Genomic DNA, 17,480 nt, shown 5'->3' on the forward strand with positions numbered 1-17,480 from the left:
GATAGAGTCCTGGAATAAAAATAAGAGTGCTCCTTATCTTAGGATGACAGAGCATGGGTTCCATCTCCCCAGAATCTCCAGTGTTTTGCACATTAGCTTCCTGCTTAATTTCTTGCCACAGGTTTGACACAGAAATGAGACCAATCACTAGGTAGTTGGGAAGACCTTTTTTGCTGAACTTTTCCCATGTAGTCTTTTGCAAAGATAGCACAGATTAAAATCCTTGCTTCTGCAGCTTCTTTGTAAGGGCTTCTCGATTTCCAGCCATGTCGGTGAGAGGATCCACAAAGCAGCCAACAATGCTCCCAGAAAAATAAAGGATAAGCAAATGAAACCAAGGCAAATACTTGATTTACTCTTCTTCACTACCCTCTCAAATAACTGCTTAAATTCAATCTCATAGGTATATAGTGCCTATAAATTCAAGGAATGCTTCCTGTAACAGAAAGGAAAACATTGGGCCATACAGAAAAAAATTTAGCAAGTATGTGAGAGAATTGTTTTGCAAACTCTTCTTCTCATTTGATGGAACAATCAGGATCTATGCTCCTGATGGGCAGTGCCTTAGCTTGTCTCACAAAATAGTCAATTTTTAAATTTTATTTGTTTATTTATTTATTTATTCAGGAGACTGAGCAGGAATTAATTCATAAAATGTTTGCTCTAGAATCTGCTTGCTGGCTTTTTTTATTAGATAAAATGGGTTGTTACACACAATTGCCTTGGTATTTCAACATTTACTAGTGATGCAGATTTTAAAATCTAAAGAATAGTCATAATTCAGGCAATGGTAATGCAAGCCCTGGCAAAACAGCACATTAGCTTATTCCTGAGTAATTTTAATTCACATCTTTAAACTGTAATCATAGTGAACATAGCATTTGGCAGATTGAGCATGTCATTGCTTCAATTCCTTGATGATAAAAAGGTGCTCTGTTCTGAACAGGTTATAATTACTCTTCCTTCAGTTAAAACTCTGCTCATCTGGGAGGAAAGAGCTGGGGATTTTCACTGTGCTTTGCAAGTCTTCCCTCTGCTTCACTTCCCCCACTTGAGATGGAGAAGCCTTGGCTTGGTGTGGTTTTGAAAGATGAAACTTCTTCCAGCGTCCTGGATGAAATACATTAATTGTGGAGCGGCACACAAAATATTTGCAGGATTTTAATTAGTAATGTAGGATTTTAGAAGTAAGCATTGCCAAATGCATATTAATGCTTTTACAAAATGGAGTAAACATGTCTTTTTCTTAATGAGCTCTCAGTATAAAGCTGATATGGGAGAAGGAAGTGTCTAGAAAGCATCTTGCTAGGGTGGAGACTAAAAGGTGTGCCAGCTTATGGTGTGATGGGTGCTGTGCCTCTTTTTCTAAAAGAATAATTTCCACATACTAAGAATGGGAAGAAGCATCAAAAACTTCTGAGAAGTGGAGGGACAGAAATAAATATTCCAGGCAGAGTGGGAATACGTAGCCAGGCCTTGGCTGCTGATGTATGGTTCCACAGAAAGAGGTGTATTTCTTCTCATATTCTAGGGAGTGAAAAACCAAGGATTACTGTGTTTCCCATTTTGTCTGGAGAACCACAAAGCTGACCTAAGGAAAGGCACATGTACAGCTTCTCTGCCAAGGCTTTCTTGCTGCCCCTCAGTGCCTCCCCATCTCCCATGCTAAATGCTGCTCTCCCAGAACTGGCACGGGCACCACCACATTTGTAGGTTAAATACCTGCTCTTCTTCTCACAGGTGGATTTGCTGAGTTCTCCAGCTCTTTTCCTGGTCTTTGTGAAGGAAAATCCACACTCATCCCTACTTGCATTTCTCAACCCTGCTTACCTGTTTCCAACACTGGCCCAACTAGAATCCTGCCTCATCTCTACCTTGGGTGTCAGCGAGATGTCCTCAACAAGGTGAGTTTTCTGGGTGCCACGTGGGTCACTGGAAGGAGTATCTGATCTTCCATCATGGGGCATCATCACAGCTATGAAACAGCAGCAGTGGAGGCAGGTAATGCACAAGCCATGGAAAGCTGTGGGAGAAGCAGCAATCCACACAACACATAATTAATCTATGGGTCATGTAAGATGAAACTTGGGTGTCTTTCTCCTTCATCCTGGGGCAGATGGAATGGTACATTCCTCAGGAACCTATCAACCAAACTATCACATCTGCCATGACAGCAGGTCAAGTGTGTTCCTGTCACAGCTCTGACCCGCGTGTTTTGGCAGGTCTTGGAGGTTGACACAATTATATTCATGGTTACAGCAGGACAAAGGAAGATTGTCTGGCTTTAGTATTTCCTTCAAGTGATAGGAAAAACCAGCATTTAAACACCATGAATTGTATAATAAGGGATTACTGCAAACAAATCTTTGTGCACCTACGTATGTTTGTATAAAATGAGCTTTTATGGTCACACTGCATTAAGAAACCGTTACTGTTTCTAAGTAATTTAAATTACTAAAAATTAGTAATTTCTGCTCCTAAAGAATAGCAAAAAAAATTTCTGTACTTAAAATAGTCAGCAAAGTTATCAAATATAGCACTTGTAGAGTGCTGGACTATCAGATGTCTAAGAGAGATTGTCTCAAATTGCCATGGGTCTCTATTCCTGTGTGTATCCACAGATGTTTGCCTCCATGAGGAGCCAGCTCACACTGCTTCCAACCTGCACCTTGGGTCCCTTCAAAGGGAGTTTTTATTCCTTGTGCTGCATGTACCCTCTTGCCTCTCATGCTCTCAGACAGTCCTATTCATTAGTTGAATTCCCAACAGCCTTCATAAGCTGGCCTTAAATACATGGATGGGGTAGAAGGAAGGAGTGCTTCACTCTAGAATTTTGCCCTAATTATGTGCAAGGCTTATGTGTATGTTTTTTTATCCACGTACAAACCTTAAGCCAGGAGCTATCATAAGTAGTGCTGTAACTGGATAAAATTTATGTACTTTGACCACTGCTACTTTCAGTTTCTTCTACTTTTGCTCCATCCCAGTCTAGCTGTTAAGAGGCTGTTTTTTGATTTTTCACAATTTTTAAAGGGGATTTTTGACACACAAGCAATCATGTAGAAGGTAATTGTGCTTTAGGAGAAAGCACAGACATAGAGGATAGTCAGCAGTCATTGCATCTACTTTGTCCTTTTAAATCTTCCTTGTCTTTATTGCCAGGTAGCAAGTCAGCCATTCAATTCAGTGATTCACTTATGATGGATGTCAAAGCAGCTTATTACTCTTCCTACCACAAAAGTATTTTATGGTCCCCAGACAAAAGACAGCAGGAACTAAGTAATTAAAAAAAAAAACCAAAAAACTTTTTCCGTTGATAAGGTATTAGATGTTTCTATGCTGTTTGTGTCAGTGTGTCTGCAGTCTTGGTGTCACTTCAGTGTGGGTCAAAGGAAACCCTGCAGCTGCAGAATTAGTGCAAGAGCCCCAGGAGCTGGTCAGATTTGTACTTCTTCACATGTTCTTGGGACTGAAAATCAAGGATTACTGCGTTCCCTGTGCTGTATGGAGAACCACCCAAATGACAGCACACCACCTATTCAGCTGTTCAGGAAGTTCTTACCACCTGGTGTCATCCCTGACAGTCAGTGTTTTGGAAGTTTTTCCATTGGTGACCTCTTAGATTTCTTACCCATTTTTAGGACAAATACAAATCTTTTGGTTTCAAATCTGCTAATTTTTTGTACCTTTTCCTCTTTCTTGGGCATATCACTTGCTGGCTGCACTAAACAAGACCTGAGTGCCAGTGGCTTATCTACAGCTTATCTACATCTTCAGATTCCATGTTTACCTCTGGAAAATGCAAAACAGTTTCTATCTTTAATGCCAAAAAATACTAAGAAGCTGTGCGAACAAATTACAATTTCTACCTTTTAGAAGGCACTTGATGTTTCCCCCAATACCAGCAACTCCCAGTTTCCTGGGTTTCATCAGTTTCTGGATTTAACTAAAAGTTAGTGGTAGCCACACACTGGCACATTAGAAACACAAATAATGGCTCTCTGCTGCTCTTCCTGCAACATGCCTGGCTTCTGGGAAGCCTGGATCCTGCACAGGGGCTTTGGGGAGAGCAAGGAGGATGACTGACTACACTGATTGCCCAGAAACACATGGCAAGCAATCTGGGAAGTAAAAAACATTCAAAAAAAAAAAGCAGGGACACTCTAGTTTAATGGCCTTGCTGGGACTACTTAGGACAGGAAGTCAGCTTTCTGCTAAGATTAAAATAGCTCTCTTCTATTCAAATCCAGATTTAAAAAAAAAAAAAAAAAAAGCTGAAAAATTCTAGTAAGATTCTCCAAACTTAAGATATAGCTCTATACTGACCTTATTTTTGTCTTCAAGTGCTGTGAGTTCTCATGATTCTTTCCATTCACTAGACATACCAATTTCTCTGAAATTAAATAATCTCAAAAATATCTGCAAGAAACACCTAATCAGCACTACAGATTAACCTGATGAACTAAAGATGTGTATTTTCATCAGGTTTTATCAAGATGAGCTTATCTTTTCAAAATCTTTATAAGCTTATCTCTGAGTGCCTGAGTAGGGAAATGCTTCTGTTGTTGCAGTACAATCTGTATTCATGACCTTTTCAGAATACCAATGCTATTTACCATTAATACCTCTACTGATAATGCTTTATTTTAATGCTTTATTTAGGAAAGATATGCAGCCACAAATGGTTGATTTCTGTCCTTTAGCAAAAGAATGATTCATTTAGAAAAGTCATAGGAGAATTTCAATATTTTTTGCAGATTTCTTTCTAAATGTTTAATTCTGAAAACATTCATATTTTTTGTGGTATTGAAATCCTAAAAACCCCCTAAGAATTCTAAGAGAAAAGTTTGCTCGTTTTGGGTCTCAGTGTGCTACATTGTGGTTATTTGCCTGTGATAGACGGGTGGCATTGCAAGACAGTATTTATTTTTACTGAAGACCTTCCTTGCTCTTTGTGAAAGCAAGGAAAATTGCATTCTAACCTACACAGGAGTGACAGTGTCCTTTCTGAAAGTTAGTGTGACAGAAAGCAATCTGTAGTGTGGTTATGGGCCTGAAGGAGCTTCCTACTTACACTTCATGGCTTGTGGCAGCATTTAAAATGTATAACTTTCTGCCTTTCCACTTGCATAACTATTCTTTTCTTCCAGACCTGGATTTTACTTCCTGGAACAAAATAACATTTTAAGGTCCTATTAATTTTCAGATTAAACAAGTCATAAAATGTAAATAAGCTTACAAAAGAGCATTTACCTTCTTTTCACAGAGTTGTTAGTATTAGGATTTCTGAATCTTCCTTCCATCGTAATTCACTTTTTCCTCTTGGGTGCCTTACAATGAAGGCACTGTTATGGTTATTACATTGGAGCATGTCACAGTGGGAATGATTGATTATTCAGAACAGAAGGAAGCATAACTTCTTTCTTTAGCCTCAGTCTGAAAGACAAGCACTAATATTTTGGGGCGTTTTTTTTGGCTTGTAGATTTCAGACTTGGTGTCTGCAGCCTTCTTGTTCCATATGAATAATCAATCCTACCTCAAAAACCTGGTATAACTATGATGGTTGAACTGTGCAGCCCATCAATGGTTATGTTTTAAAAGAAATAATAAGGTTTTCTATTCTTCCCAATTCATCACCCCCCCTTAGCTATGTTCTTAACAAACCTGACTGTGGCAGTCCATTTGTTAGTGAAACCTTCACCACCCCCCTCTTCATACCTGGGAATTCAGGAACCCTGTATGTGCTTTGTGGATATTCCAGTTGCTCCTCGCTCTCCTTCAAGCAGTGACAACAGGCAGTGAGCTGTTTGGGGTCAGTATTTCAGCCCAGTGACCTAAAGCCAGTAATTGTTTCCCAGGATTTGCTGCTGAAGAGCTCTGGGATCCTGGAAGGGAAAAGCTGTGCAGTCCAGGACAGTGAGGTGGAGATATTGGGGATCAGGGGATTCCCTGGCACATTTAAGATACCAGGAGTCCAGTTAGTGCCCTGTGCCAGGAATCCCATTCCCACTACCTCTCCCCTCTGGATAATTCCCAATATTCCCATATTTCCTTACAGCACTCCTGCTTTTAGGCATGTCAGTGTGTGAGAGTGAAATCCAGGCAAGGAAGATGCAGCAGCAGCTGTGGAAGGCATGCAGGGCTAGAGGGAGCTTGGTGCTTTAGCTGGGGCAAACAGGGACATACTGGAATTTGTTGATAAGAAGCTGAGCTATACTGGGAGTCTGACCCAGGAAATCAGCAAGGCAAGAAGCACTAATGCTGAGAACTTCCTTTGACACACACAGTCCTTTTCCTTTCTTTCTTTTTTTTTTTTTTTTTTTTTTTTTTTTTACCATTGATGAAAATATTTCTGTTCCCCTTGGATGGGTGTATTCATGACATAATGCTTGTCCATTGGTTTAATGTGCCCACGCCTCCAGCCTCTGCATGTGCTGATGTGAGGGACTTCAGATGAGAGGTTGGAGAAGTTCATTTTGCTCCAGGCAACAAAAATCAGCTCCCTAGCAGGAATTCATGTAAATTCCATGTTTACAACCACTACTGGCTGGACTTCGTGCACTTTCCTCTGAAGTGACTGAAGTAGAGTCACTTCTCCCCTGCAGCTCTTGGTTCTCACTCAGCATTTAATTTATGCAGGGATATCCCTGTGTGTGTGTGTTCATCCCTTCTACACACGCTGTGCCATGCATGTGGGGTACTGGTGCTCAACATCACATGTTAGACTGCTCTGACTGAACAAGATAAGAGTTCTGGCTCTTCTGCTAAATAAGCATGTCCCTGTTTCTCCTCACTTAAAGATCTCTATGCTTGCAGAAGGAATTTGGGGAAGAGTCAACCATTTGGCTTTGTGACTTTGTATTTTTCTACTGGTAGATCTCCAGTTGAAATCAGCAGTGTAAGAATTCCTTCATTCTGCTGCTCTTATGGATTGACAAACTTTATTATATATCTGCTATGAAAGAAAAAGGATTAAAACCAGATTTTGGGTTGTTTTCTTTTTCTTAGTGTTTATTTTGAGATAAGAGTTTCCATAGAAATCTGGCCAAAAGCTCCCCAGTGTTTATGTTCAGTGTAAGTAGTGTCCAAGCCTAGTATTGCATGTCACTTGCTGCCAGATCCTCTCTGAACCACGGCAGTTTGATAAGCATCACTCTACAGGCTAAATTGCTTTTCTGTGTCAAGATGCTTCCTTGGAGGAGACTGGATTGCTTGTGGTGGAGCCATCTCTACTTTTCCAGTACTTCTTCCACATGATTGTGTACTGAGGTGCCCACTGCATCACAAACTACTTTGCACAACTCTAAATACCATGCATATGGCAAGATGCAGAAAAGAGATGCCTCTCCTTTATTTCAATCATGAAAACTGACTTAAAATCCCAGCTGACTCTTAAATGTATACTGAGTGTCTTTGCTTGTTCCTGTGACATTCTCTGAGAGGCAAGAGGCCTAGAGACTGAAAACTGAAATTGTACATCACAGAGCAGGACTCCTGTAAAATGCCACTCAGTGCTGTGTGGAAATGGTTTAATTCAAGATCTTAATCTCTTTCCTTGACATTTCAAGAGAGTTTTGCACATTCCCTCAGAAACAAGAAACTCCTGGACTTGAGAGGTGACTGCAGGAGGCATCTATTTAATTTCCTATTTCCCACCAATATCTGTGGTATTGGGGCAATTTCAGTCCTAGATATGTGATGTGGAGAACACATATTCAGGTCAGCAAACCGCATGTGGGAAGTGTTTGTTGTCAGCTTGCATGCTGAGAATTTAAACCAAAGTAGCAAAAAGTTCATTCTCTTGGAGTGATGCTTCAGAGTAGCAGAAGGTATTCTACCATTACTTCTGTTCTTTTTAACATTGTTTTTATGGAATTTGCAGGCCATATGTTATTTGGACACACTAGATGTCTCGTTAGAAGCTGTTAAAAGAATTCAAAGCTGAGGAGTTGTCTTTTTTCTAGAAGAATGTCCCTTACACAGCTAGAGCAATTCCAACACAAATTTCAGTTTGGTCTTTAGCTTTGTAATGTGCCAGAGGTACCATTTGACTTTTCTAGGCTTAATCCTCCATCTCTTTCCTAGGAGCTGATGCAGCAGAATGACATTGGCTACGTCCTGAATGCCAGCAATACTTGTCCAAAGCCTGATTTTATTCCAGAATCCCATTTCCTCAGAGTGCCTGTGAATGACAGCTTTTGTGAGAAAATTTTGCCTTGGCTGGATAAATCAGTCGATTTTATAGGTGAGTAGAAAATTTTAATTCTCTCTCTCAAACAGTGTTTGGGTTTCTCTGTGTGTCTGCTGTGCTGTTTTGGCTGGAGAAGCCCCGACTTCTTTCAGAGTAGTGTGAAAATACCCTCAGGATCTATGGACATGATCAGCATCACTTCATAAGCACAGGAGCAAAAAGTGGGGAGATTCTGCCACTGCTTGTTCCTGCATTACAGAACAAAGACACTTCAGAGCTGCTTTCAGGCAGCCTCGTAGATGCCTGATGTATATCTGCAGAGAGTGGGTTAGAAATTTGGACATACAACTTCTCTCTTTACCTTTGGGAAGTGAACTAGACATATTTGAAGTAGCCAAATTGTTCCATTGTGAATGCTTGCTTTTTACTTGTATATAAAATTAGAAACAATCACCTTTCCCAGACATCTAAATAGGGCTGTTTATGTGCACATTAAAATGAGCTATGCTGTGACTGCAAGATATTTCCTGTGTGTAGTCATGCTTTTTCTATACTCAATGCTACTACACAGTGCTAGAGGAAATAAGTGAGTTTTGTTTCAAGCTTCCATGAGATTTCCAATTAGCAGTTCAACTGGAAGCTTTGAATAATTTTCAATAACACTGCTTTCTTTAAAAACTTTTTATCCTGGTATGATGCTGCTGAGTTTGACAGTTGCCAATTTCTTTTGCCATGTAGAAAAAGCAAAAGCATCCAATGGCCGTGTGTTGGTGCACTGTTTAGCTGGGATATCTCGCTCTGCCACAATTGCCATTGCATACATCATGAAAAGAATGGATATGTCCTTGGATGAAGCTTACAGGTAGGGACAAATCTTCCCTTCCTAATAACTCTTGTGCCTGTTGCCCTGTTTTTAGGTGGATAGTAAAAGGTTCTATGACCAAGGGTAGAAGCAAACATTTTCTCATTTATTTATTTAACCACTAATAACATTTGTTAGTGGTAGTTCACTGGCCACATTTGTTTTAAGCATAGGTTTCCTCCAGAAACAAGTTAATGGTATTGAATAGATATCACACAGCTAATATTAATTGTCCACTGCAGAATGATCTTTGATCCAAGCAGGCGAATACATGGAATGTAAACTGCCTATTCAATGTATGTGTCTTGTCCTGCGTCTGGCCAGGACGGGGTTAATTTCTGCAGTGGCCAGGAGAGGCATGGCCAGGACCTGGAGATTATTCTGTGCCACCTCCTGCCACTACTGGGAGCAGGGGAAGGATCCCTTCTGAGGCAGGGTCAGGTGCTCTGAGGTTTCTACATGGTGTGAATCATTTGCCTCTTTCTCACACCCTCTGTCATTACTATGGTGCTGTTACTGTTCGTTTTCTAATCTCATCACTGTTTTCAGTAAATTGTTCTTATCTCAGCCCATGTGCCTCCAGTTCTCCTCTCTATCCTGCTGCAGAGGAGCAGCTTATGGTTTGGGAGTGTTTTAGTGGGAGCATCGTTCCTGAACCACAGCTGTTGTGTACAAACACACAGGTGTAACAGCATCTTGTGAGCCACAGGGACAGCAGAATGGTCAGGGTTGAGGACAGAACTGAGGGCACTTACAGCCACACTCAGGACAAATGCTGGGCTGGATCTGTCTCCTGCAGTTTGGTAGTTCTCACAAAGAACTGCCTGAAAGTGAAATGCCCAGGAATGGAGAAAGCTTCTTTGTTGCTCTTGAAGTCAACCAAAAACCATGTGAGAAAGCATTTTGAAGTATCACTTTGGCATTTGGTAATATTTGTGGAGACCCCCTTCATTTTCCTCCTTTACAGATACCATTTTTTCTCTACTTGGATTGTGAACACTTTCCTACCTGCCAGGTGTCTTGGTTAACTTCTGTATTTACTTTAAACAAACTGCTTTGTTGTGTTGTACAGAAAATGATGATTTGCTTTTTGATGGGCTCCCTGGCACAGCTAGTGCATCACTGTAAGGAGTAATGCAGAAGCAGTTTCAGTAATTAATTGCCCTGGAGCAGGGGCAGAGAAGCCCCTTTGGAATCACCTTTGTGTGATTCCAAACCAACATCCCTAAAATATGGGATGAGGACAGAGAGATGAACACTGGATATTGCCATGTGGCACATGATTTCCAAAGAAACTTTTCTTTTAAGCTGTTGAATGTTGTTATGTGTGCAGTGAAAAAACTGCATGCAAGAGGTGCCTGAGCTACAGCTCTCTCCTGCTGTGTTTGGACACTTCCTACATTTCCTTACTAGAGCCTGCTGGTAGCTTGGTGTTGTGCAGGAATTTCAGCATGGAACAGGTTTGGTTAAGAAGTTAAAGCTCGGTTTTTCAGGTAGATAACAGGCATGAATTACAGTCGATGTGGATAGATACTGTGCAAGGTGTGAGCTCAGTGAAAAAACCTGCCTGGTCTCAGGCTGTAGTGGCTGAGGGCAGAGCTGCAGAGAACTAAACACTGCTAAAATGCACACTCTTCAAGGAACTTCTTCAGAGAGCTTCTAAATTTCTCCATGAAATCTCTGCATTAAATTCTAGTTTGTATCTTAATCAAAAGCATTAACAGAGTGTGAAGGATTAATCCCACTAAGTCTTCTTCTCTTAGGAGTGAGCAACTGCTGTGAAATTTATATTTCATCATATTTCCTTTGATATGGCTTAGGGAAAAGTATCTGCAGAACATTTCATTCATTTAGGTTTGGGATCTCTTGTTGGCCAGGCTTAAAAGAAAAATACTTTTCTTTGAATTGCTGGAAGTCATTAGATAAAATGTTTATCTGACACTATTACAAAAATTAAAAGGTGATACTATTATTTGAAGCCAAAGTCAAAGAAATAAACTTCTAAAATCTTTTGTATAATGGACTATTTAAAAGAAATAAACATAAGAATTAAACGTGATACAAGTTTTCTAATTGGAAAAAATAATCCATATTTTGAGATGAAAAAGTTTGCAAAGCTTTAAAACTTGTTGGGGGATCTAGCATGCTTTCCTTACTCTTTTCATTTTTAAAAATTCTAGTTTTAAATCTGGGACTGCCCAGTATTTTGGAGAGAGAGGAGAAAGTGGAGATGAGGAGAAAATGGAAAGAACAGAGTGTTGGGGAGGTTACCAGAACACAGGCAAGAAGGACCTTCCTTTAATAACTAACCCAAGTACAACAACTTTGACTGGAAAAAAAATGAACAAAGACTGAATTCCTGGGAGCAAATTGCTAAAAACCTTCACATCAAATGCTAAGAGGACAAACTACAGGGTTTCTCCTGATGAGACTCACTAGATTTCTCCCTTTGCCAGTGTTAACACTTCTTGGTGGAAGTTGTCACTATCAGTTTGTGCAATCTGATATTCCAGGTCATAGTGTCAGCTTGACTAGGATTGTTTGTTCTCTGGCAAGTTTTAAAAAATAGTAATAAAAAATGCAAGTTTTGACATTTTTCATGTGCTAGCATGTACACACATACACAAGTACAACCTTTCCATTTTTCTCACACCGCTTTTCATGACTGCACACTCATCTTCTGTACACTCCCCCAGACAGGTTTTATTTTTAATAGTATTTAATTTTCCCAGTGACACATTATATGTGTGTTTGTACTGGATTTAGCTCCTCGAGGTTTCTTCCCTTGTTAATTCTCTTGTCATCTGGTTAAGCATAGTTCCAGGAATGTTTCTTAAGAAAAAAAAAAACAAAACCAGAACTGGAGGAGGAGGGATTTGGGCACCTCTGTTTTGCAGCCTGTTAAAAGCAAAGTACTTATTTATCTGTATTGCAAATCAGGCAGGTAGGAAATAAGTATTTATATTTAACATTGAAATAAATAATAGAAATCATGTGATACAAGTCTTTTGTACATTTAGAATCCTGGTTCAGCAAAACATTTTCCCTATCATTGCACTTGCAGTGCATGAGTGGATTGGCACACCTGTGTCAGCCAGGCTGCTTCCTACAGCACCCAAAAATACCCAAAATAGGTGAACTCTTCCAGGAATTTGGCAATTTTCTTTCCCTGTACTGCTAAAACCCTGCAAGGCTTGAGAGAGGGTTTTTGTTTTAATGCTGCATTTGCACCTTTCTAGTTTTGGTCACCCCATCAGTGGTCAATTATAGCGTGGGGCAGAAGTTGCTGGCATTTGCTGGACAAGGTCAGAATGTACTGGGGGCTGTCTTGCCTGACAATGCAAACAGGGTGGGCAGCGCAGTAGTGACACGAGAGGGGTGACAGGAACATGTGATGTCACTGGAATGGTGGGGGAGGCGCCCACTCTCTGTAGCACATGGGAAGTGGTCTCTTGGCTAAAGCTCAAGTGCTGTTCATACAAAACTCCAGGAGTTCTTTAGTCTGGTCAGAAACCAAGGTAGCAAAGATCCCAGTGATGAAGTAAATAGGGACAATTATTCACTTGAATCACTTGTGGACATCATGAAGAGTTAAAATGTTTATTTCCCCACACACTTTTTAGCCACCTTTAAACTACAGAGACAACTGAGAGCAATGCAGCAAGTTATCATTTTGCTTTAAACTGCCTTTTTTAAACTCCATCCTCAAGTTACTTATGCTTGATTGAACCTTAGTCCGAGTTAAGAATAGGCTGTAGATGTTCACAACATTCAGTATAGGCTATCTTATAACTGAGCAGCAGGCTCTTGAATTAATTCTCCCTTTGTTTGTCCCCTCTTACCAGATTTGTGAAAGAAAAGAGGCCAACAATTTCTCCCAACTTCAACTTCCTGGGCCAGCTTTTGGACTTCGAGAAGAAGCTCAAGAACCAGAGCGGTCAGCCTGGCCACATTAGCAAGCTGAAACTCCTGCACTTGGAGAAGAGCAGCGAGCAGGTGCTGGAGGTGGGGCAGAGCAGCCTCTCCCCCAGCCAGCTCTGCCTCTCCGCCGCCTCGGAGCTGCTGGAGCCCAAGCCCAAGAGGGGCGGGCACCCGGCCCCGCTGGAGGACGGCCCGCTGGTGCAGGCCATCAACGGGCTGCACGTCTCCCTGGACAAGGTGGAAGACAGCAACCGGCTGAAGCGCTCCTTTTCCTTGGATATCAAATCCGTGTCCTACTCAGCGAGCAGCAGCTGCGTGACCGCATCGGTGCAGGGCTTCGCCTCCTCCGAGGACACGCTGGAGTACTACAAACACGCGGCTGCCCTGGAGGGTAGCGGCAAGCTGTGCCAGTTCTCCCCCGTGCAGGAGGTGTCGGAGCAGAGCCCGGGGAGCAGCCCCGACAAGGAGGAGGCGGCCCGGCCCCAGGAGGCCCCGGGCCCGTGGCCGCTGGACAGCCCGGCCTCACGGCCACACGCGGGCCGGGCCGGCGGCAGCGCGGCCGCGCCTCGGCCCCTGCTGTACCCCCTGCACCGCAGCGGCAGCGTGGAGGACACCTACAGAACGAACTTCGTGTTCGGGCTCTCCACCAGCCAGCAGCACCTGGCCAAGTCCGCCGCGGGGCTGGGCCTCAAGGGCTGGCACTCGGACATCCTGGCCCCGCAGCCCTCGTCCCTCACCAACAGCTGGTATTTCGCCGCCGAGTCCTCGCATTTCTACTCGGCCTCGGCGGTGTTCGGGGGCAGCCCCGCGTTCCCCGCCTACAGCTGCAGCCAGCTGCCCTCGGGCTGCGAGCAGCCCAGCGCCGTGCGCCGCCGGGCCCGCCAGGCCGACCGCGGCGACTCCCGGCGCAGCTGGCACGAGGAGAGCTCCTTCGAGAAGCAGTTCAAGCGCAGGAGCTGCCAGATGGAGTTCGGGGAGAGCATCCTGTCGGACAACAGATCCAGAGAGGAACTGGGCAAAGTGGGCAGTCAGTCAAGTTTTTCAGGCAGCATGGAAATCATTGAAGTGTCCTGAGGGGCAGAGGCTCTTGTGACTGTGGCAGAGCTGCTCCCCCAGCGTGTGAGAGGTCCCTGTAAATCTGAAACTTTGGGTAAAAAGGTGGGGGGAGGGAAGAAACAGAGGCTTTGCTTTGAACCGGGGAAAGGGTGGTACTGCAGGGAAGTGACCGCGGTCTCTGCCCGAGGAGACCAAGGTTGCTGCTGGGCTTTTCTCCTCCCCTCTCCGGGAAAAGGGTAGAACATTTCACAGACCTTTCCCTGTCAGAGGAAGCAGTTCTGTGCAATGGATTGCCCATCCTTTCAGTGGCTTTTAACAAGGAAGCTCTCTTGGTGTCAAACCCTTTCTCTGGTTCCACTGAACCACGCTCCTACCTGTCAGAACTAGTTTTGTTCTTCCCTCCCCGTGCCTCACATCTTCACCAGTGCACCTTAGCCCTGACACTGAGCCAACCTCTGGAGGGAGACCTTCTTCCTATATGAAAAGGGGACTGGGAGCGATTCCAAAGGCCATAGGGACCGGTTACAGCAAGGCTGGTCTGAACACGGCGTTCAGACAAATGTAAATACTGGTGTAACTATTGTTCTAATGAATAGGCTGTAGGTGATTCGCTAGAGAGCTGCTTCAGAGAAAAAAAACCCCAGTACCTCAAAAACACATAAAATAAACTAGGGCTGTATGGCTGCCACATGCTGGTAGTGAGTTCATAAACAATGTGAACAAGTAATGACTGGCCACGTTTCTTTTTTTTTTTTTTTTTTGGTTGTTGTCTTTTAAAGCTGTCCACGCACAAGATTCAGTTGTGGCTCAGCAGCAATTCTTAAAAGAAGATGAATGAACCATACTTAGGACTGTTTCCCCAAGTCTTTTGATAAAGTATTTGTATTTTTGATATTAAGCTGACTTCTGGGAGAGGGGTAGCTGCTTTGGCTTCTAAGCTATAAAGGAGTGGTTGATACCTAGAGCTACATGCAAGAGAAGTGGCTGGTATGAGTGGCCACAACACACTTTTCTTGCCAATTAACAATTCAATTGCTGAAAAACAATTCAAATGTTTGGGGTTTTTTTAAGGTAAAAATGAGCTGAGGAGGGCTTTTGTCCTTAACTGAGCAGTTCCAAGGTGTAACTGCAGATGCTCAAGGCTGTACCTTGAGCATTCTCACCCTCTGCACCCCAGGGCAGACACCTCCATCTCGAGGAGGTGTCACAGCCCTGGTTTCACAGGATATGAGGCACAGCCCTTCTCATGTTTTTGACAACGACCCAGCTGCTTCCCCTCCCACCTTGGCTGCTGCTCACCTTGGGCTACATGTGCACATTGCCATGAGAGATTAATGGTCAGCGAGCGATGGTACCAGAGCCACTGTGTAAAGCTGCATCCTTCCTGCCCCCAGGGCCTTCCCCAGCACCTCTCAGAACACATTGAGGGAAAACTATTGTTTTGTCCCATTTCAGTGCAGGCAGCTGAAAATTGTAGTAATAAATAATTAACCCTGGCCAACAGCTTTAAAAAAAAAAAAATGTCAGCAGCAAACTGAAGCCCTAATTCAAGTCAGCAGCTTGGGTTATGTTTGGGGTTTTTTTACTGTAAGTTTAGCTAGTTTGTAACTCAAATCTCAGGTTTTACTATATTAAAAGTGGAGAAGATTTTTATCATTGTTTTGTTTTGTGGCTAGGATGTGACTTTAATTTCCTACAATGGACCGTTGAAAATAGCACTGAAAGCTACAGCATTGATTAACTTGATCCTAAAAAGTGCAAAAGGCACAGAGAGAGGAGGCACCAGGAGTCACAGAGCCCAGAGGCTCTTTGTGCTGCGTGTACAAGAGGCTGGACAAAGGGCCTGGGCAAGGGAGAGGCTGACATCAGGCTGACATCACCCTGGACACTGTGTCAGGTGCTGGCTGTTCATTGAACGTGCTGCCACTTGTTTCTGTTTACATCTCCAGTGGAAGTGATTACATCACAACTATTTTTAGCTGTGTGTGTATTTGCCTATGTTAACAGTTGAACAGGGCTCCTCTCAGCCACATTTCAGGAAAAGCCCGTGGCTTTGATTTAAACCAGTTAATGGGAGTTAACATGTATCAATCCCTAGAGGCAGAAACAGATTCTTCCTCTTTTGTGCTCCTTCAGACATGTGTGTTCTCCCCTTCTTTGTATGTTTGGGGTTGGTTTGGTTGATTGCCTTTTGAAGAACTGAAATCTGGTCTTGTGGCTCCTCATGATTCCCAGTGTGTTCTGGATGAATCCAATAGGCTCAGTACTTATAGGGGTCAGGTTCCCATAGGAGGAAGCCTTAACCCCCCGTCCTGCACAGAGTGGTGGCCTGGCTCATACCTGAACTAGAGTCCTGTCCCTGAACAATACTGGAAATGGTTTGCAGAAGTCTGAAAAGCAAAGTGGAGAATGTGAGAGGGGAAAAATGTAAAAAAAAAAAAGAAGTGTACATATTCAATATGAATATAACGTATGGCATTTGGTGTGTGGCATACTTGGCATGTTTGGTGTATGGCAAGCTGGTGAAATGGTTCAGAGAGATGTGAGTTTCTCATCTTGTTGTGTCATGAACATTACCTGTATGTTATGATGAAATAAAATCAGAAATGGTACCCGTTTATACAGAAGGCTGAGGAAGGAGTTGTTGAGTGTTTTACCTGCAGCAGAACCTGCTCCCCCCAGCAGCCAGGAGAGCAGGGGCCTTGTCCTTCATGGGACACCCCCTTCCCTGCAGGTGTGCTCATGAATGACAGGGCCAGAGCAGCTTTAGACCACTTCTCACAAGCAGTGGTGATTTTACAGCACCAGTAACCATTTAGAGCTCTTACCTGTCCCTGATTATCCCCTTTCTTCTGCTCCATTGACGAGCAGCAGTGGCACCTGTCTGCATTAACACCTTCCACTGTCTAATCCAGGTGTGAGGAACCTGTTCCTCAGGCAGCTGGGGTGGTCTTGGTGAACCAAGTATTTAAAATTGTTGAAGCTACCCAGAACTAACCCCATGTTTTTTTCTCGCCTCCCTCCCATACTACTTATTTGAAGAATAATTTAATTACTCGTTTAAATACTTGTTTTGACCGATGCTGTCAGTCTTAAAGAATTCAGAGCAAGTTCTGCTCACTGAGATTGGAGCACACCCCCCACTGCTGCTTCAGAGAATGGCTCACACAAATACAGCATAGATCAGAATTAAAGAGGGCTGCCATAGTGATATTCTTAGAGGAGAAAGCTGCGAGTTTATGTAGCAACATCTTCAAACTCTGGTGCATTAACAGCCTTTTCTTTTGAGAATTTCAAAGCACAGTCCCAGAATGGGAAATGCAAATCTTCAGCCTCTCTAAAAGAAACCGAACCATCAGTCAGAGCACGAGGAACAACCTGTGTGAGTTTCTGTGCTTGCTTTCTACAAACAAGCTGTAGCAGCTCCTAGAGAACAAAACATGAACCAT

General features: G+C 43.0%; 1 protein-coding gene across 6 annotated transcripts in view; it reads left to right on the plus strand.

Moving 5' to 3' along the window:
* The window catches only part of DUSP16 (dual specificity phosphatase 16), a 63,755-nt gene extending 47,104 nt beyond the window's left edge, over nucleotides 1–16,651 (plus strand). For all 6 annotated transcript variants that reach the window (XM_053942125.1, XM_053942124.1, XM_053942130.1 and 3 more), the window contains 4 exons: nucleotides 1,741–1,904; nucleotides 8,087–8,246; nucleotides 8,931–9,054; nucleotides 12,900–16,651. In XM_053942125.1, the coding sequence (XP_053798100.1) occupies nucleotides 1,741–1,904; nucleotides 8,087–8,246; nucleotides 8,931–9,054; nucleotides 12,900–14,049 (1,598 nt within the window). In that variant the 3' untranslated portion in view covers nucleotides 14,050–16,651. The remainder of the gene's footprint in view (nucleotides 1–1,740; nucleotides 1,905–8,086; nucleotides 8,247–8,930; nucleotides 9,055–12,899) is intronic.
* The last annotated feature ends 829 nt before the right edge of the window (nucleotides 16,652–17,480 follow it).

The sequence above is a fragment of the Vidua chalybeata genome, chromosome 5, assembly GCF_026979565.1.
Source record: "Vidua chalybeata isolate OUT-0048 chromosome 5, bVidCha1 merged haplotype, whole genome shotgun sequence".
NCBI lineage: Eukaryota > Metazoa > Chordata > Aves > Passeriformes > Viduidae > Vidua > Vidua chalybeata.